Consider the following 13,839-nt stretch of genomic DNA (forward strand, 5'->3'; position numbering starts at 1 on the left):
ATATATTTACTTCAACTTTAAAAATTTAAGTTGGACGTTACATTTATTATTTATATATACCAAAGATGCTCAACACACCCTCTTATGTGTGTAGACCTGTTGGGCTGATTGATTACAAGCCACAAGTAACATGTGGATATATACCAAATCGAAGAATGTGTTCGGTCTCAATTAAAAATTTAGGTATATGTATAAGCTTAATAGATTAGATGGCTATGAGAATTGAATTGAACTTCTCTCACTAGGTTTGTAGCATTTGAGAAGCACCAAAAGAATTGAATTATGCATATAGTATAAGCAAGAAAATGTATAAACTAAGCATGCAATAAGTAGAAAATAATAATTAATTAGAATAATATAGAGAAGAAGAATATATTAGTGTGTGCATATACACAGGTCGCTGGGGGCAAGAAGTGGTCCACTTGAGTCTTATGGCGACCGACTTGAGAGAGAAAAGCCGTGTGAGAATAGGAATATGATATATTAATATAATAGAGAAGGACATTGATAGAGATATTCAGAGAGAGAAAGAGAAGCTGAGGAGAGACAATAATATATTCAATTCTCTTTTTCTTTCTTTAATTTCATTTCATTTCTTTCTTAATTATATTGTCAGCTGCCATGGTAGCCAAGGGAAGTAGCTAGTAGTATTCTGTTCTTTTGCTGCTGTGAAGATTCAAACAAGAGAGATAATAAGTATAGAGCTAGAGAGAGAGAGAGAGAGAGAGAGAGAGAGAGAGAGAGATGTGTGTATGTTAGAAGAATGAGTTTGGATTGGATGGAGTCATGCATATGAAACCAAATTCTCTTTCTTAATTCTTCTACCTTATGTTGTTGTTGTTGTTGTGGTTTCATGTTTGTGTTTAGATTGAAGTGAGAATATATTTGTGGGATTTAGCTGTTTTCAGCAAATCTATATATCTTTTGTTGTTGTTTCATATCTATCTCTGTGAAGAATTGAAGCTAGCTAGCTAGGCTGCAAATTAAAAGTAAAAATGATGGCGGATGATGCCCTCTCTTCTCTCACATCCTCCATTAGAGGCTTCATTCAAGATCCAAACCCTAACAACCCCAATCCAAACCCTAATCCAAATCCAGCCAAGAGAAAGAGAAACCTCCCAGGAAATCCAGGCAAGCCTGGCCTCAAATTAAAAACCCTTATTTTTCTCATCATCAAGTACATATATATAGCTTAAACAAGTGAATTAAGTTGTGTTTTTATATATACGTACAGATCCAGATGCAGAAGTGATAGCCATGTCACCAAAGTCCCTGATGGCGACGAACCGATTCGTGTGTGAAATCTGCAACAAGGGTTTCCAGAGAGACCAGAACCTGCAACTCCACAGGAGAGGGCACAACCTGCCATGGAAGCTGAAGCAGAGAAGCAAGCAGGAAGTGGTGAAGAAGGTGTACATATGCCCAGAGAAGAGCTGTGTCCACCATGACCCTTCCAGAGCTCTGGGAGACCTCACAGGGATCAAGAAACACTATAGCAGGAAGCATGGGGAGAAGAAGTGGAAGTGTGATAAGTGTTCCAAGAAATATGCTGTCCAGTCTGATTGGAAAGCCCATAGCAAGATTTGTGGAACTAGAGAGTATAAATGTGACTGTGGAACTCTCTTCTCCAGGTATATATATACATACATATATACATACTACTACTTCAATTCAATTCTCAATTCTCAATTCTCATCATCATCAACCAAAGATTCATCTTATAGTCTAATCCTACGTATAAGTCTAACCTTAATTTCTCACTAAAATCCGAGATTAATCCCAACCAAACCCTAGTAATCTTACCATTTTGGTACGGTCCACTACTTTTTCTGACTATTCAAAAAAGTAGACAGAAATTTAAGGTTTAACTTTTTTGGAAATTTAGAGTTTTTAAAAAACTTGGAACATGGAGATCGAGGATGCAAGAATTTATATATGTATATATACATATGAATAGATGGTTGAATTTATTGCAAATGATTTAGGAGAGAATTAAATGCTAGATATATATATGTATTTATTACTTGTATGTGACTTTAATGCAACTGATTATAATGGCAAGTGCAGAAAGGACAGTTTTATCACACACAGAGCATTCTGCGATGCATTAGCGGAAGAGAGCGCGAGGTTCACTTCACTTCCGCCGCCCAATCTCAACTTCCGACACGAACTGCTAAACGCCGGACTCTCCACGTCGGCCCTCCAGCACCCTCAGTTCGGTTCGCACGTCTTCCGGCCGCCGCATCACGACTTAATGGGGGGCGGGTTTGACCCGGCGAGTCAACTCACTTTGGACGGCCAAAAACCAAGATTACCCCTCTGGCTCGACGCCGCCAATTCCGACCATCATCATCTCAGCAACGCGAACGGTGAGTTCCTGGTGCCTCCGCAGGCGGCGGCGTCCACGGCGGCCACCTTGCCGCAAGAGCTCCTCATGTGGAGCGGCGGCGGCGGCAGCGCGTCCTCGTCTACGGCCGTGCTGAAGGAGGAGGAGCACAAAGGGAATATTATATCCGAAGCCATGAATTCGTTGTACTACAACCAGGCGGAAGCGACGCCGCCTCCGGCGGCGCACATGTCGGCAACGGCGCTGCTGCAGAAGGCGGCGCAAATGGGGTCGACGAGGAGCGGGAACTCGGCGCTGTTCGGGAACGGGTTCGGGCTGACGGGGTCGACCTTGTCCACGCTAGACAACTACAATAATAACGCGAGGAATAAAGTCCAGCATCATCATCACCAAAACATCCTCGGAAACGGAAACTCATCAACCTCGACAGGATTACTGTCCGTTAACGATCAAATGAACAACAACAATAACAATGGATTGCTGTTGATGATGCAAAACAAGGGAAAACAGGTGAGCGGTCTAGGCGGAAGCGAAGGAGTTGACGGGAGTTTGACCAGAGATTTCCTGGGCGTGGGTGGGAGCCATGATCAGAACAGACCCTTTTTGCAGCAGAACGAGTTAGCCAATTTCGCTTCTGCTTCAACCGTGGGTTTGAACCAGTACGGCAACCATTAATAAACAAAGCTAGCTTTAAAAAAAGCAAGCAAGAAAGTGGATAGATGTAGTTTTGATACATAGATGATGATCATCAGATAATTAAGATTGTTCTTCAATTCTCATCTCATCTCATGTTGCATGGTAGAAATTAAATTAATTTTCTGACGATTTGAAGCTAGCGGCCTGGCCTGGGATTGAAGTTTCAAGATCTTGTGAATTGTCAGATCAGAGGAAATTAAGAGGGGAGAATTATATTGGGGGCAGCCCAGACTGAATGTTGGAGGAGACATGATGACAAAAAGCTACATTGGCAATATCACAAGGCAAGCAGCCTTTCCTCTATTATGTTAATTACTTTAATTTCTTACTGCATGTAGAAAAACATCATTTCTACTTCTTTTTTTCTCTATAGTTTTTTTTTTTTTTTTTTTTTTTTTTTTTCAAAAATTAATGGACCACTACAGTACGTGAGTCTGTGACTAGCCAGCAGCCAAATAGGCTCACTCCTACAGTGCCAAAATTTTAGTTTTTTATTTTCTTTTATTGAAGCTATTATGGACAACTAAATGCTTGATTCTCATTAAGCTTCATTCTTGAATTTACTGAAATGTAAAATATGAAGAAGCTAAGCTAGAATTAAGCTTTTATTACATTATTGCTCAAACAGTACATTCTGTGCATGTGCCACTGCCAGCTATCTTGCACTCTCCCAAGTTTCCCAAGGGAAAAAAAAAAATTAGAGTGTTGCCCTTTAGTGACGGGAGAAATAAGTCATTTTTCAAAAAAAAATAAAAAATAGAGAAATGGAAAATTTACTAAAATCATTTTTTTAAATTGAAATTGTTCTTTATTTTTTTATTTATAGAATTTGGAGAATCCCCATTTAACTAATTCTCCAAATGTGGAGAAATGGAGAAAGACATGAACAATATATCCATATTTCAATCCCAAAAAATTGGAGAAATGGGAAGTTGAAGAAATGAAAAACTGAGATATGATCAAGTAAACAACGAATTCTTTATGTATCTTTTATTCATATTCTTTTATATATCATTTGATATTTGACCGGAATCACCGGATAAAGAGAAAAATGAAATGTGATAAGTAGTACGTGGTGAAATGAGTAATTCACATGTATATGATTGATGACTGAATGGAATGTAGTATATAGCTAGTTAGATTCAGTATTTTATTTTAGTATATTTCATGGGTAGGGGGAGGGAGATAATAATGGAATACAACCCAATATTAAGTTTACTACTTGGAAGAATAGGTAGTTTATCACCCTTGATCTGTATTACACACTAAACCCTAACAGGGCGTTTGGTTGGAGAGGGGGAATTACGTGGGAAAAGAATTGCAATTCCATAGGAGATGAATTACTGGAAATATAGTGAGAATTTAAATTCCAGTGTTTGGTTTACAGAAATGAAATTACTGGGAATTTCAATTCCAATGTTTGGTATACATGGGAATTGAAAGGGAATAAGTAGTATAAAGTAAAAAATGTCCATTGTTGTTGTTAGACATTAATTTTAGGTTAAAAAAGAAGGGATAATTTTGACTCGTCACTATCTTTTTTTCTCCTAAAATCCCAGGAATTAAAATCCCAGGGGGACATGTGATTTTAATTCCATGAAAATGGGGGAATTGCAATTCCATTGAATTGCAATTCCTTTCAACCAAACAAGGGAATTTTATGGCCTTTGGAATTATGTGAGAATTAAGTGGGAATGGAATTTAAATTCCCTTCAACCAAACGCCCTGTACTCCTGAGATTTTAGGAAGAAAAAAAGATAGCGATGAGTCAAAATTACCCCTCCCTTTTTTAACCTAAAATTAATGCCTCACAACAAAAATGTACATTTTGGACTTTATACTACTTATTCCCTTTCAATTCCCATGTATACCAAACATTGAAATTGAAATCCCCAATAATTCTATTCCTGTAAACCAAACACTGGAATTTAAATTCACACTTTATTCTCAGTAATTCATCCCCATGGAATTGCAATTCCTTTCCCACGTAATTCCCCCTCTCTAACCAAACGCCCTGTAACTAGCAAATGTGATATCTTGCCCACACGGGCTTAACTCAATGGTTCAATAGGCTGTATTTGGGAGAACAGACCAAGGTTCGAACCTTGGAGGCAGCAATGTGGGGATTATGCTTAAAGTGGGCAGATCCCTTGTGCGCATCGACATTTGACCATTTCGATCTACTGAGTCATTGAGTCATTGTGATTACATCCTACTGAACGCTTGTCGGGCCGGGGTGTGTCCCCTTTGAAATTGGGGACTCAACATTTTGGGAGAAGCAAATCCGATATCTTGAGATACTTGATATTCTTTACTTTTATAGATTTGGTATCAATTCTTGCAATTAAAATTTTGGGACAACATATTAATTTTATCTTAATCTGATGTCTTGGGTTTAAGTTATATATATATGTGACTGCAGCTATTTTACTAAATGGCTGATAAAGAAAACTGATTTTTTTTCTTTTTTTTGAGAGAGATGAATATATAGGTTGTAGATTTAAATGATTACTCAGCAGCACACATTTTTTTTTTTTTTTCTAGTTTCTATCTCGCAATTAAAGTCACGATCATATGCTAGTTTGCTAGTTCTGCTGATTTAGAGATTAATTTGACTTTATTTGTGTTGGTATATATTTGTGGAAGCATAAAATTACCCATGCATTTCTAAGAGTGTGCGAGATTTTTTTATTTATTTGTTGGTTACGCGAGAAATTCACAATGCAATCATTATATGCCATCACTGTTTGAGGGTGTATATATATTGAGTAAATCTTGCATAGCCGGCAACCTATATAAGAAATTAAAGATAAATTACACTAGAAAGATCTTTGTGCCACAGGCTCAATCAAAAAAACGCGCTTTTGTATAATAACTGATAAACTACACCAAAAAAAAAATATAAAATACACTAAAAAAGATCAATACCATGTATTAAATTCGTGATCTTCTGATACGAAAATCATATTTTATCCATCCATCTTCATTTTTGTGACAAAGGTGTTGTTGTCACGGATGCTATATGCATATGGAGTATATATAATGCTAATGCAAAAGACAAATTCCTGACTGCACCATTAACTAGGTTGCTCCTATATGTGGGTTGTGATTATTTTTAACTTTTCTACACATGCATATATACTGTATAGTAATTTTCAAGTGACGTGGCCTAGCTAATGAATAGTGATATTGTAACATGATAAGATAATCAAAGAGTATCTCCATCAGTGGAGTTTGCTCAATTTTTGAGGAGATCTAAGTTTATGTGAATGAGAGAGAGTGAGAAGAGAGAAGTTTTGGGATATTTGCTGAATGAGCTTATTTTTGTCAGATATGTAAGTCCTACCAAGAAAGAAATAAAAGCCACGCTGCCTCGCGTGAGGCGTAAATCTCCCGCCCAGCTAAATCTTTATTCTTTTAAAAAAAAAAAAATTTCGCTCTCATTTTCTCTTTCCTAATCACACATGCAAAAACTCTTCAAAAAGCACAACTATTGAGGATGCTCAGTTAGTGAATAGTGATACTGTAACATGATATTCATGTATTACAGCATATTATCTAAATAAAAGTGTTTATGCATGCATATATCACGTGTTAGGACAACACTTACAATTATATCAAAAGTTATAATAAAATTATAGGGAATAACTCCGGTCAATTAAGTTGGTCAAACGGTTAATTTATTAATCACAAAGTTACAAATTTGACTCATTTTCCTATTTAAGGTTATAACTCTCTAAGCTTAATGGGCAAGAAGGAAAACAGGCTGAGCTGAGGTGGTTTTATTGACAAAGGAATAACCAAAGCGGCCTTCAGCCTTACTATATTTACTTTTTTTTTTTTCTTTTTCTGATGTTTTGAATTTGAATATTCTGAATGCTGCTGACATGGACAATTGCAGACAGTTAAAATTGTGGGATAAAGCGAAGGGTAAACTTTTCCTGCAGGAAGGAACTATTTACGCAGGTAGTTCAGCTCTTTCAATGGCCTCCTTGTCCACATGTGCATGTATCACCTTGTCTTTTGCTTTGGCCATATATACTAAGAGATTCTCAGCACCTTTTTACAACCCACCTCCCCCCCCCCCCCCACACACACACACCCTCCGCCTCAGTGTGTATATATAATAGATCAGATGCAGCAATCTCCTTTCGTGCGGTGGTGTCGACACATCTGGACTGTTGGATGAGCGTAGATCAACGGCTGTAAATCAATGAGAACGGACAAGCATGAGAAAACTAGGAACAAATCATAGCCGTCCATTTTAAAATATCTAACGGATCAACAAGCAATTTATACAAAACATTGTAGTATTTTTGTAAATATTCAAACTTTGAATTGCAAGTAAATTGTGTTAAAAGTGCTAGTAACAATTTCATAGAGTGCAACGACAATAGTGATAGTAAAATTTATTAAAAGTAAATGTTCAACAATATAATGTACACCGAACAACAATAATATTATGTGCACCTAATTTTATTATAAAGTGCACCAATATGAAAGGTAAATTACTTGCACTATTTAGTGTAAATGGTTGCACTTCTAAGTGTGCGCTTGGAAACACGAGAAATAATGACTTCTGGAAAATGTTTTCCGCGTTTCTAGTGTTTGGAAAAATGGGAAAAATGAAGTCGATCAATGGAAAATGATGCCTTAGTCAAAGGAAAAAATGTATGTTTTGGGGGAAAATGACTTCCATTTTTTTGGGAAATCATTTTTTCAAGGGATGCACATGTAAAATTTGTCAAAAATCAAAATAGTGGGGTTTTGCGGACCAACCCACCAAGCCCGCAGGCTAGGGCCCACCAACCCTAGCCCGTCCCACGCGGGTTGGCGGGCCCTGTATTTTTTTTTATTTTTATTTTTTGAATTCAAAGTTCACAAAAATAAGTAAAATTAAATCTACAAATATTAACATTGTGAATTTGCAATCCAACTAAAAATTAATATGAATTCAAAGTTCAAAAAAATAAGTAAACTCTACAAATAATATTAACTTTTTTGTATTTAAAAATGTAAAGCAAAATTATATTTTTTAAAATGTTACTGTTATATATTTATTTATTTTGTTTAGGGCCTGGCCCGCGTTGCTGGCCGTCTTTTTGTGGCTTTAACCCGCGAAATTTATAATATATTATACGTTCAAAACGGATAATGTGTGAATGAGATATTGATTCTCAAAATAGACCCATTTGAGTTGAAAAATGATTATAGAGAAGAGATTGATTATAGAGAAGAGAACCCTATAATCAGGTAAAGTAAATAAAAGGATCACTAAACTAGGAAAGAATCAAATCCACATCACTAATTACAAATCCTAAAAATATATGCATATCAATCTAATATTTTCACATATCAATTCTAATATTTCCACACTCCCCCTCAAGCCGAGTTGTATATATTATACAAGCCCAGCTTGGAATTGAATTCTTCAAAGCTTGTTCTAGGTAGAGCCTTCGTAAGTATGTCGGCAATCTGTTTCTTTGTAGGAATGTAGTTGAGTTCAATAATCCTCGAATTCACCTTCTCATAAATGAAGTGCCTGTCTATTTCAACATGATTTGTTCTATCGTGATTAACCGGGTTCTTAGAAATGCTGATGGCGGCTTGACTATCACTGTACATTTTGAAAGATGTAGGAGCTTCAATTTTCAACTCATTCAACAACCTTTTAATCCACATCCCCTCACATATACCTAATGCCAGTGCACAGTATTCTGATTCTGCACTACTCCAAGAGACAACTGACTGTTTTTTGCTGCGTCAAATGACTAGATTTCCCCATACATAGGTATAGTCACCACTAATCGATCGTCTATCAGTCAATCCTCCAGCCCAACTAGAATCCGTGTAGACTTCTAGGTCTCGGTTGTCATGTTTTTTGAAGTGTAAACCAAGACCTGGTGTCATTTTGAGATACCTTAGAATACGATAAACAACTTCCAAATGCTCCTCATTAGGGTTATGCATATATTGACTCACAACACTAACAGAAAAAGCAATATCAGGTCTGGTGTGGGAGAGATAAATTAGTTTTCCCACTAATCTTTGATAGCTCCCCCTTTCTACTGGAATTGGTTCCCCACTCCGATTTGTTTTTAAGTTGGAGTCCATTGGAGTATCTGTTGGCTTACTTCCAAGCATTCCAGTTTCGTTTAGAAGATCTATGACGTACTTTCGTTGAGATATAACAATCCCTTCCTTAGATCGAGCTACCTCAATCCCAAGAAAGTATTTGAGGAATCCTAGATCTTTGATCTCAAATTCTGATGCAAGAAACCTCTTGAGGTCTGAAATCTCACCTGGATCATCTCCAGTTAGGATTATGTCATCCACATAGACAATGAGAATTGCCAGCTTTCCTGTTGAAGAGATTTTAACAAACAAGGTATGATTAGTTTGACACTGAGTGTATCCAAATTTTACAATAGACTTTGCAAACCTATCAAACCATGCCCGAGGTGCATGATTGTTTCAAGCCATAAAGAGATTTTTGTAGTTTGCACACCAGTCATCCATTGGAGTTCTTTTTCAAACCTGGTGGAATTTCCATATAGACTTCTTCCTCCAATTCTCCATTTAAGAATGCATTTTTTTTATTACATCCAGCTGATATAAAGGCCAATCACAATTCACAGCAAGTGATATCAGAACTCTTACTGTATTGAGTTTGGCAACAGGATCAAAGGTCTCTTGATAACTCCCCCACACTTAAGCATTTGCTTGTCCTCAAGCAAAACCAAGAAATAAATCACAAGTCAAAACATACAAATTACTCCTACTCTCTCTTGCACAACCTTTCAAACCACCAACCAACTCACTGCAAAACAACAAGTTTCAAGAATCAAATTAGCTTGGCACATAAGAGACCCATTTCCAATCCAATAACCAAGCACCAAGAATTTAGAGAGCGTGAGGATCAAGTGTGCACAAATACTCAGTTGATATTATGCAAGACACGACTCATGAATGAGATCCCATAGGCTTGCCCTTCATACTCCCCTAGATCAAATCTAAGAATTCTTGTTAAGATCAACTAGGACTTTATTTAGCTTGTAATGGGGCTACGGGTGATGGCTAACAAAAAAGTGGTGTGGAAAAATTAATCAAAAAGAGAGAATGCCACAATTATCTATCTTTTCAAAATTTGAAAGAGATGAGACAATTACAATTCAAGGAGCAAATTTCTTTTGAGAACAAAACAACTCTTTGGTAAAGTGGGGGCCCAAACTTGCAAACTTTCAATAATTTTTTTAAATTTCTTTTCTCTTCTTTTCCTTGATTCCCTTCTTTGGATTTCTTTTGGATATAGCAAGATAATTTTAATCCACACTTTCATGACCCCCACACTTGAACATTTGTAACATTAACTGTTTTTTTTTTTTTTTTTTTTTTTTTTTTTTTGCACAACTCCATAAAAACTCTTCTTACAGAAATAATAAAGATAAAAGTTCTATTCTCTCAAGGTGGAAGGGAAATATTTGGTCAAGGGCTAAGGGTACAATAATAGGGGTAAATCAAAGAAAAATAATCACAATGAGGGGATAAGTTCTTAGCACTTATTTAAACAAATAAAAGGCATACGGGGGACACAAATGATAAAACATATGTAGGAACAGGTTTAAAGGCTAAGGCTAAACAAAAATGACCTAAATCACTTCAAAACATGCAAAAATTAGACATCACTTAGGGAGTAATGAGGCAAGTTCTAGCAGAACACCCATGACTGGAATCTCACATAAGCCTTCACTAGCAATGCATAACAAACAAGATCAAGAATTAATCCAATTATTAAGTGGTTAACAAAGCTATTGGCAAGAGAATCGATCAATTATGTGTTACACCTCAAATCATCAATCACAAATTGAATTGCAACAAGTACCACTCAAACAAACTACAAACCAACAAGAGAGAGTAATTGCAATTGCATGCTGAGACAAGTAACTTATTCACCAAAAAATAGCATAAGAGTCATCCAAGCAAAAACAAAAATTTTAAAAATATCCCCAAATTAATGACTCCTCCCCCACACTTAAAAATTTGCATCGTCCCTGATGTAAAACAAAAGAAAAGGAGAACAAGAGAAAAGAGAAATAAAAAAAAAAATAAATGAACTAGAAAGCAATAAAAACTAAATAAGACGCAACTAGAAAGCAATAAATAGGAAAGCAATAAAAGATAACATTGGGTGCCTCCCATGAAACGCTAAGTTTAACGTCGTTAGCTCGACGTTACCTCTTTAGCCATCAAGTGATTGGAGAAGAAAAATCCCACTTTTCCTATCCACTATGAATTTTAGATATTTCTCCAAGTGATAGTCATTGATAAATTCCTTCAAGCTCAACTCTACCACCACAAAAATCATGATTGCACATTTCTTCAAATCAAGTATCATGCTCATTCCTTCTTCAAAACCATTCTTGATCCATAAATCAAACAAGTATTTCTTTTTAAACTTTGGATCTAGATAGTACCCATGAACTTGATCATTTTCGTGGCCTCCACTTCTTTTCTCTTCTTCATTTTCCTTTTCATTGGCAAGTAAGGGGAATCTTGGAACTTCTTCGTGAACAAATAAGAAGGAAGAATCTTTGGACATGAAAATTGGCCAATGCGGGCCTCCACTTTCAATAACATTGACACCTCCCGGTTCCCAAATTATTCTAAAGTCCTCATTAATGGGAGTGTCATCTAATGAAGGACATTCCCCATTTTTACCACAGATTTCCTCATTCTTGAGCTCTTCTTCACTTTGACCATCTTCAAGTTGTTCCTTATCAGCATCCCCTTGCAACTCTACATTTTCTCCCCAGTTTGGTGTCTCCATCTCAATGCACTCCTCAATAGCCTCATCATCGTCATTTTCAAGGTCCTCACCATCCTTTTTATTTCTCACAATCTCATGACCTTCATTTGGCAAAAGCAACTCTTCTAGAACCTCTCCATTAAATGAATCTTGAAGTGGCTCTTGAATTGTCAAATCTTGCCATTGAGCTCTCTTGTTATCCATTTGAGCGTTTTGCTCCGTTATTTTATTGTACATTTGCCTAAACTCTTTCCCACAAATTTGGTAATTGGGGTCCAAGATGAAGCAATTTTTCGCCTCATGAGGTCCTCCACATATGAAACACCATAAGGGTTGCGAAGTCGGTGATGTGCCTCCTTGATTAGTAGCTTGACTCATGTTGGCACAAAATTCTTGAGTAGGTTGTTGAGGAACATGGTTGGTGGGGTGGAGTATGTCGTGGAATATGTAGAAATTCTCCACCACGTGATTCCCACCACAAAAGGAACACCATTGAGGTTGTGATGTTTGATATGAATTTCTTGAAAATATCCTTGTCTTGAGTTGGCAAAATTTGAGAAAGGGAATTGTTGTTCCATTCCTCCATATTCTTGATTCATATTCCAACTCATCTCATAACCATGAGAAGGATGGTAGAATGGTGGCATGGTTCCTTGAAATTCATATCCATCCATAAACTAAAAAAATTGTTAATATAAAATAAAAATAAAAAATAAAAAATATGGATTAGTCTCCTAGAATAAAGTTTTCACTAATATTAATACTAAAACACCACTTCCCCGGCAACGGCGCCAATTTGATGCGTAGTATATTTGCAAACAAATAATACTCGGAGTACGAGTTATCGATCCACAGGGAAGTGGTTGTATCAAGTACTAGTTACTAATTTATTCAATTAGAGAAGATGAGATTCTTTATTAAACCCAAATAATAATATATTAAAGAAGAAGATTAAATACAATTGCAACACAAGCATTAAACCCAAATAATAATATATTAAAGAATCTAAGAGCTCAGGCACATAGGTTCATAAACACTTTACCCAAGAATCTCTAAAGAATTTAGCCAAGCATGGCTAAATTATACATAGCAAATAATAATAAAGAAAATACAAATTATCATAAGAGTATAAGAATGAACCAGACGATTTTCTCAAATCTCCCTAGTCTTCTTCTTGATCCCCAGGATAACTTGTGGCTATTGATTTCTCTCCTTCTTGTCTCCAAAGATCATCTGAATTCTGAATTAGGGTTGAGGAAGGTGGAATTTTATAGTGCGTACAAAGCTGTGGCGAAAATTGAATTTTCCTAACTAAATAATTTAGAAGTTGCCGTCTTTAAGTTTGGAATAATTTCCCTTTTAAATAGCTTGGGAATTAGTGCCCCTTTTTAATTGAATTTGGAAAGCTTTGCACCCTTTGCATTTGGCAAATACTTGCCGCTTTTAACTTTCAGCGAAGTCGCGTTGATTTGCGCTCGACGCGTCGAGACCTGCTGATCTCGACTTTTTGGCTTTCTAGAAATTTTCGACGCGTCGAGTCCCCTGGGCCCGGAACTCGTCCAAAATTGCTTCAAACTCATCCTTGAACTCCCCTTGCTCATAAAATTGACCTACAATGGTTCAAAAACACTAACAAAAACCGTAAAACATTCAATTCAAGTGTGAACCATAAATAAATGATAAAATAAATGATTATGCAATTAAATTACTAAAATCATGAACCTAAGCCTAACAAATGTAATTAAATCAATGCTAAAAATATGCACAATTAGGCTCACATCAATAGTCAACACCATATGATTGAGTGAACCCCTTGGCAACCAACAAAGCCTTGAATCTGTTGGTACTCCCATCTGAGTTATACTTGACAGTGAAAATCCACTTACATCCAACTGCATGTTTTCCTTGAGGTAACTCAACAAGACGCCATATACCATTCTTCTCAAGAGCATTGATTTCCTCATTGACAGCAACCTTCCATTTGGGATCT

General features: G+C 36.5%; 1 protein-coding gene across 1 annotated transcript; it reads left to right on the forward strand.

Annotated features, from left to right (window-relative positions):
- The first annotated feature begins 771 nt into the window (after window positions 1-771).
- On the forward strand, window positions 772-3,397 carry LOC109173089 (protein indeterminate-domain 9-like). Its single transcript, XM_019322349.1, has 3 exons — window positions 772-1,131; window positions 1,235-1,631; window positions 2,068-3,397. Exons 1-3 carry the CDS (start codon window positions 996-998, stop codon window positions 3,020-3,022), a joined length of 1,488 nt encoding a protein of 495 aa, XP_019177894.1. The 5' UTR covers window positions 772-995; the 3' UTR covers window positions 3,023-3,397.
- Window positions 3,398-13,839: the final 10,442 nt, after the last annotated feature.

Source organism: Ipomoea nil, unplaced genomic scaffold, assembly GCF_001879475.1.
Source record: "Ipomoea nil cultivar Tokyo-kokei standard unplaced genomic scaffold, Asagao_1.1 scaffold0146, whole genome shotgun sequence".
Classification (NCBI taxonomy): Eukaryota; Viridiplantae; Streptophyta; class Magnoliopsida; order Solanales; family Convolvulaceae; genus Ipomoea; species Ipomoea nil.

What these genes read in the sequence shown, in the direction of transcription:
- LOC109173089 (XM_019322349.1), top strand. Translation starts at nt 996, where the DNA reads ATGATGGCGGATGATGCCCTCTCTTCTCTCACATCCTCCATTAGAGGC. An exon ending in AAACCTCCCAGGAAATCCAG is followed by an intron (nt 1,132 to 1,234) that starts GCAAGCCTGGCC and finishes ATATACGTACAG; the next exon opens with ATCCAGATGCAGAAGTGATA. An exon ending in TGTGGAACTCTCTTCTCCAG is followed by an intron (nt 1,632 to 2,067) that starts GTATATATATAC and finishes TGGCAAGTGCAG; the next exon opens with AAAGGACAGTTTTATCACAC.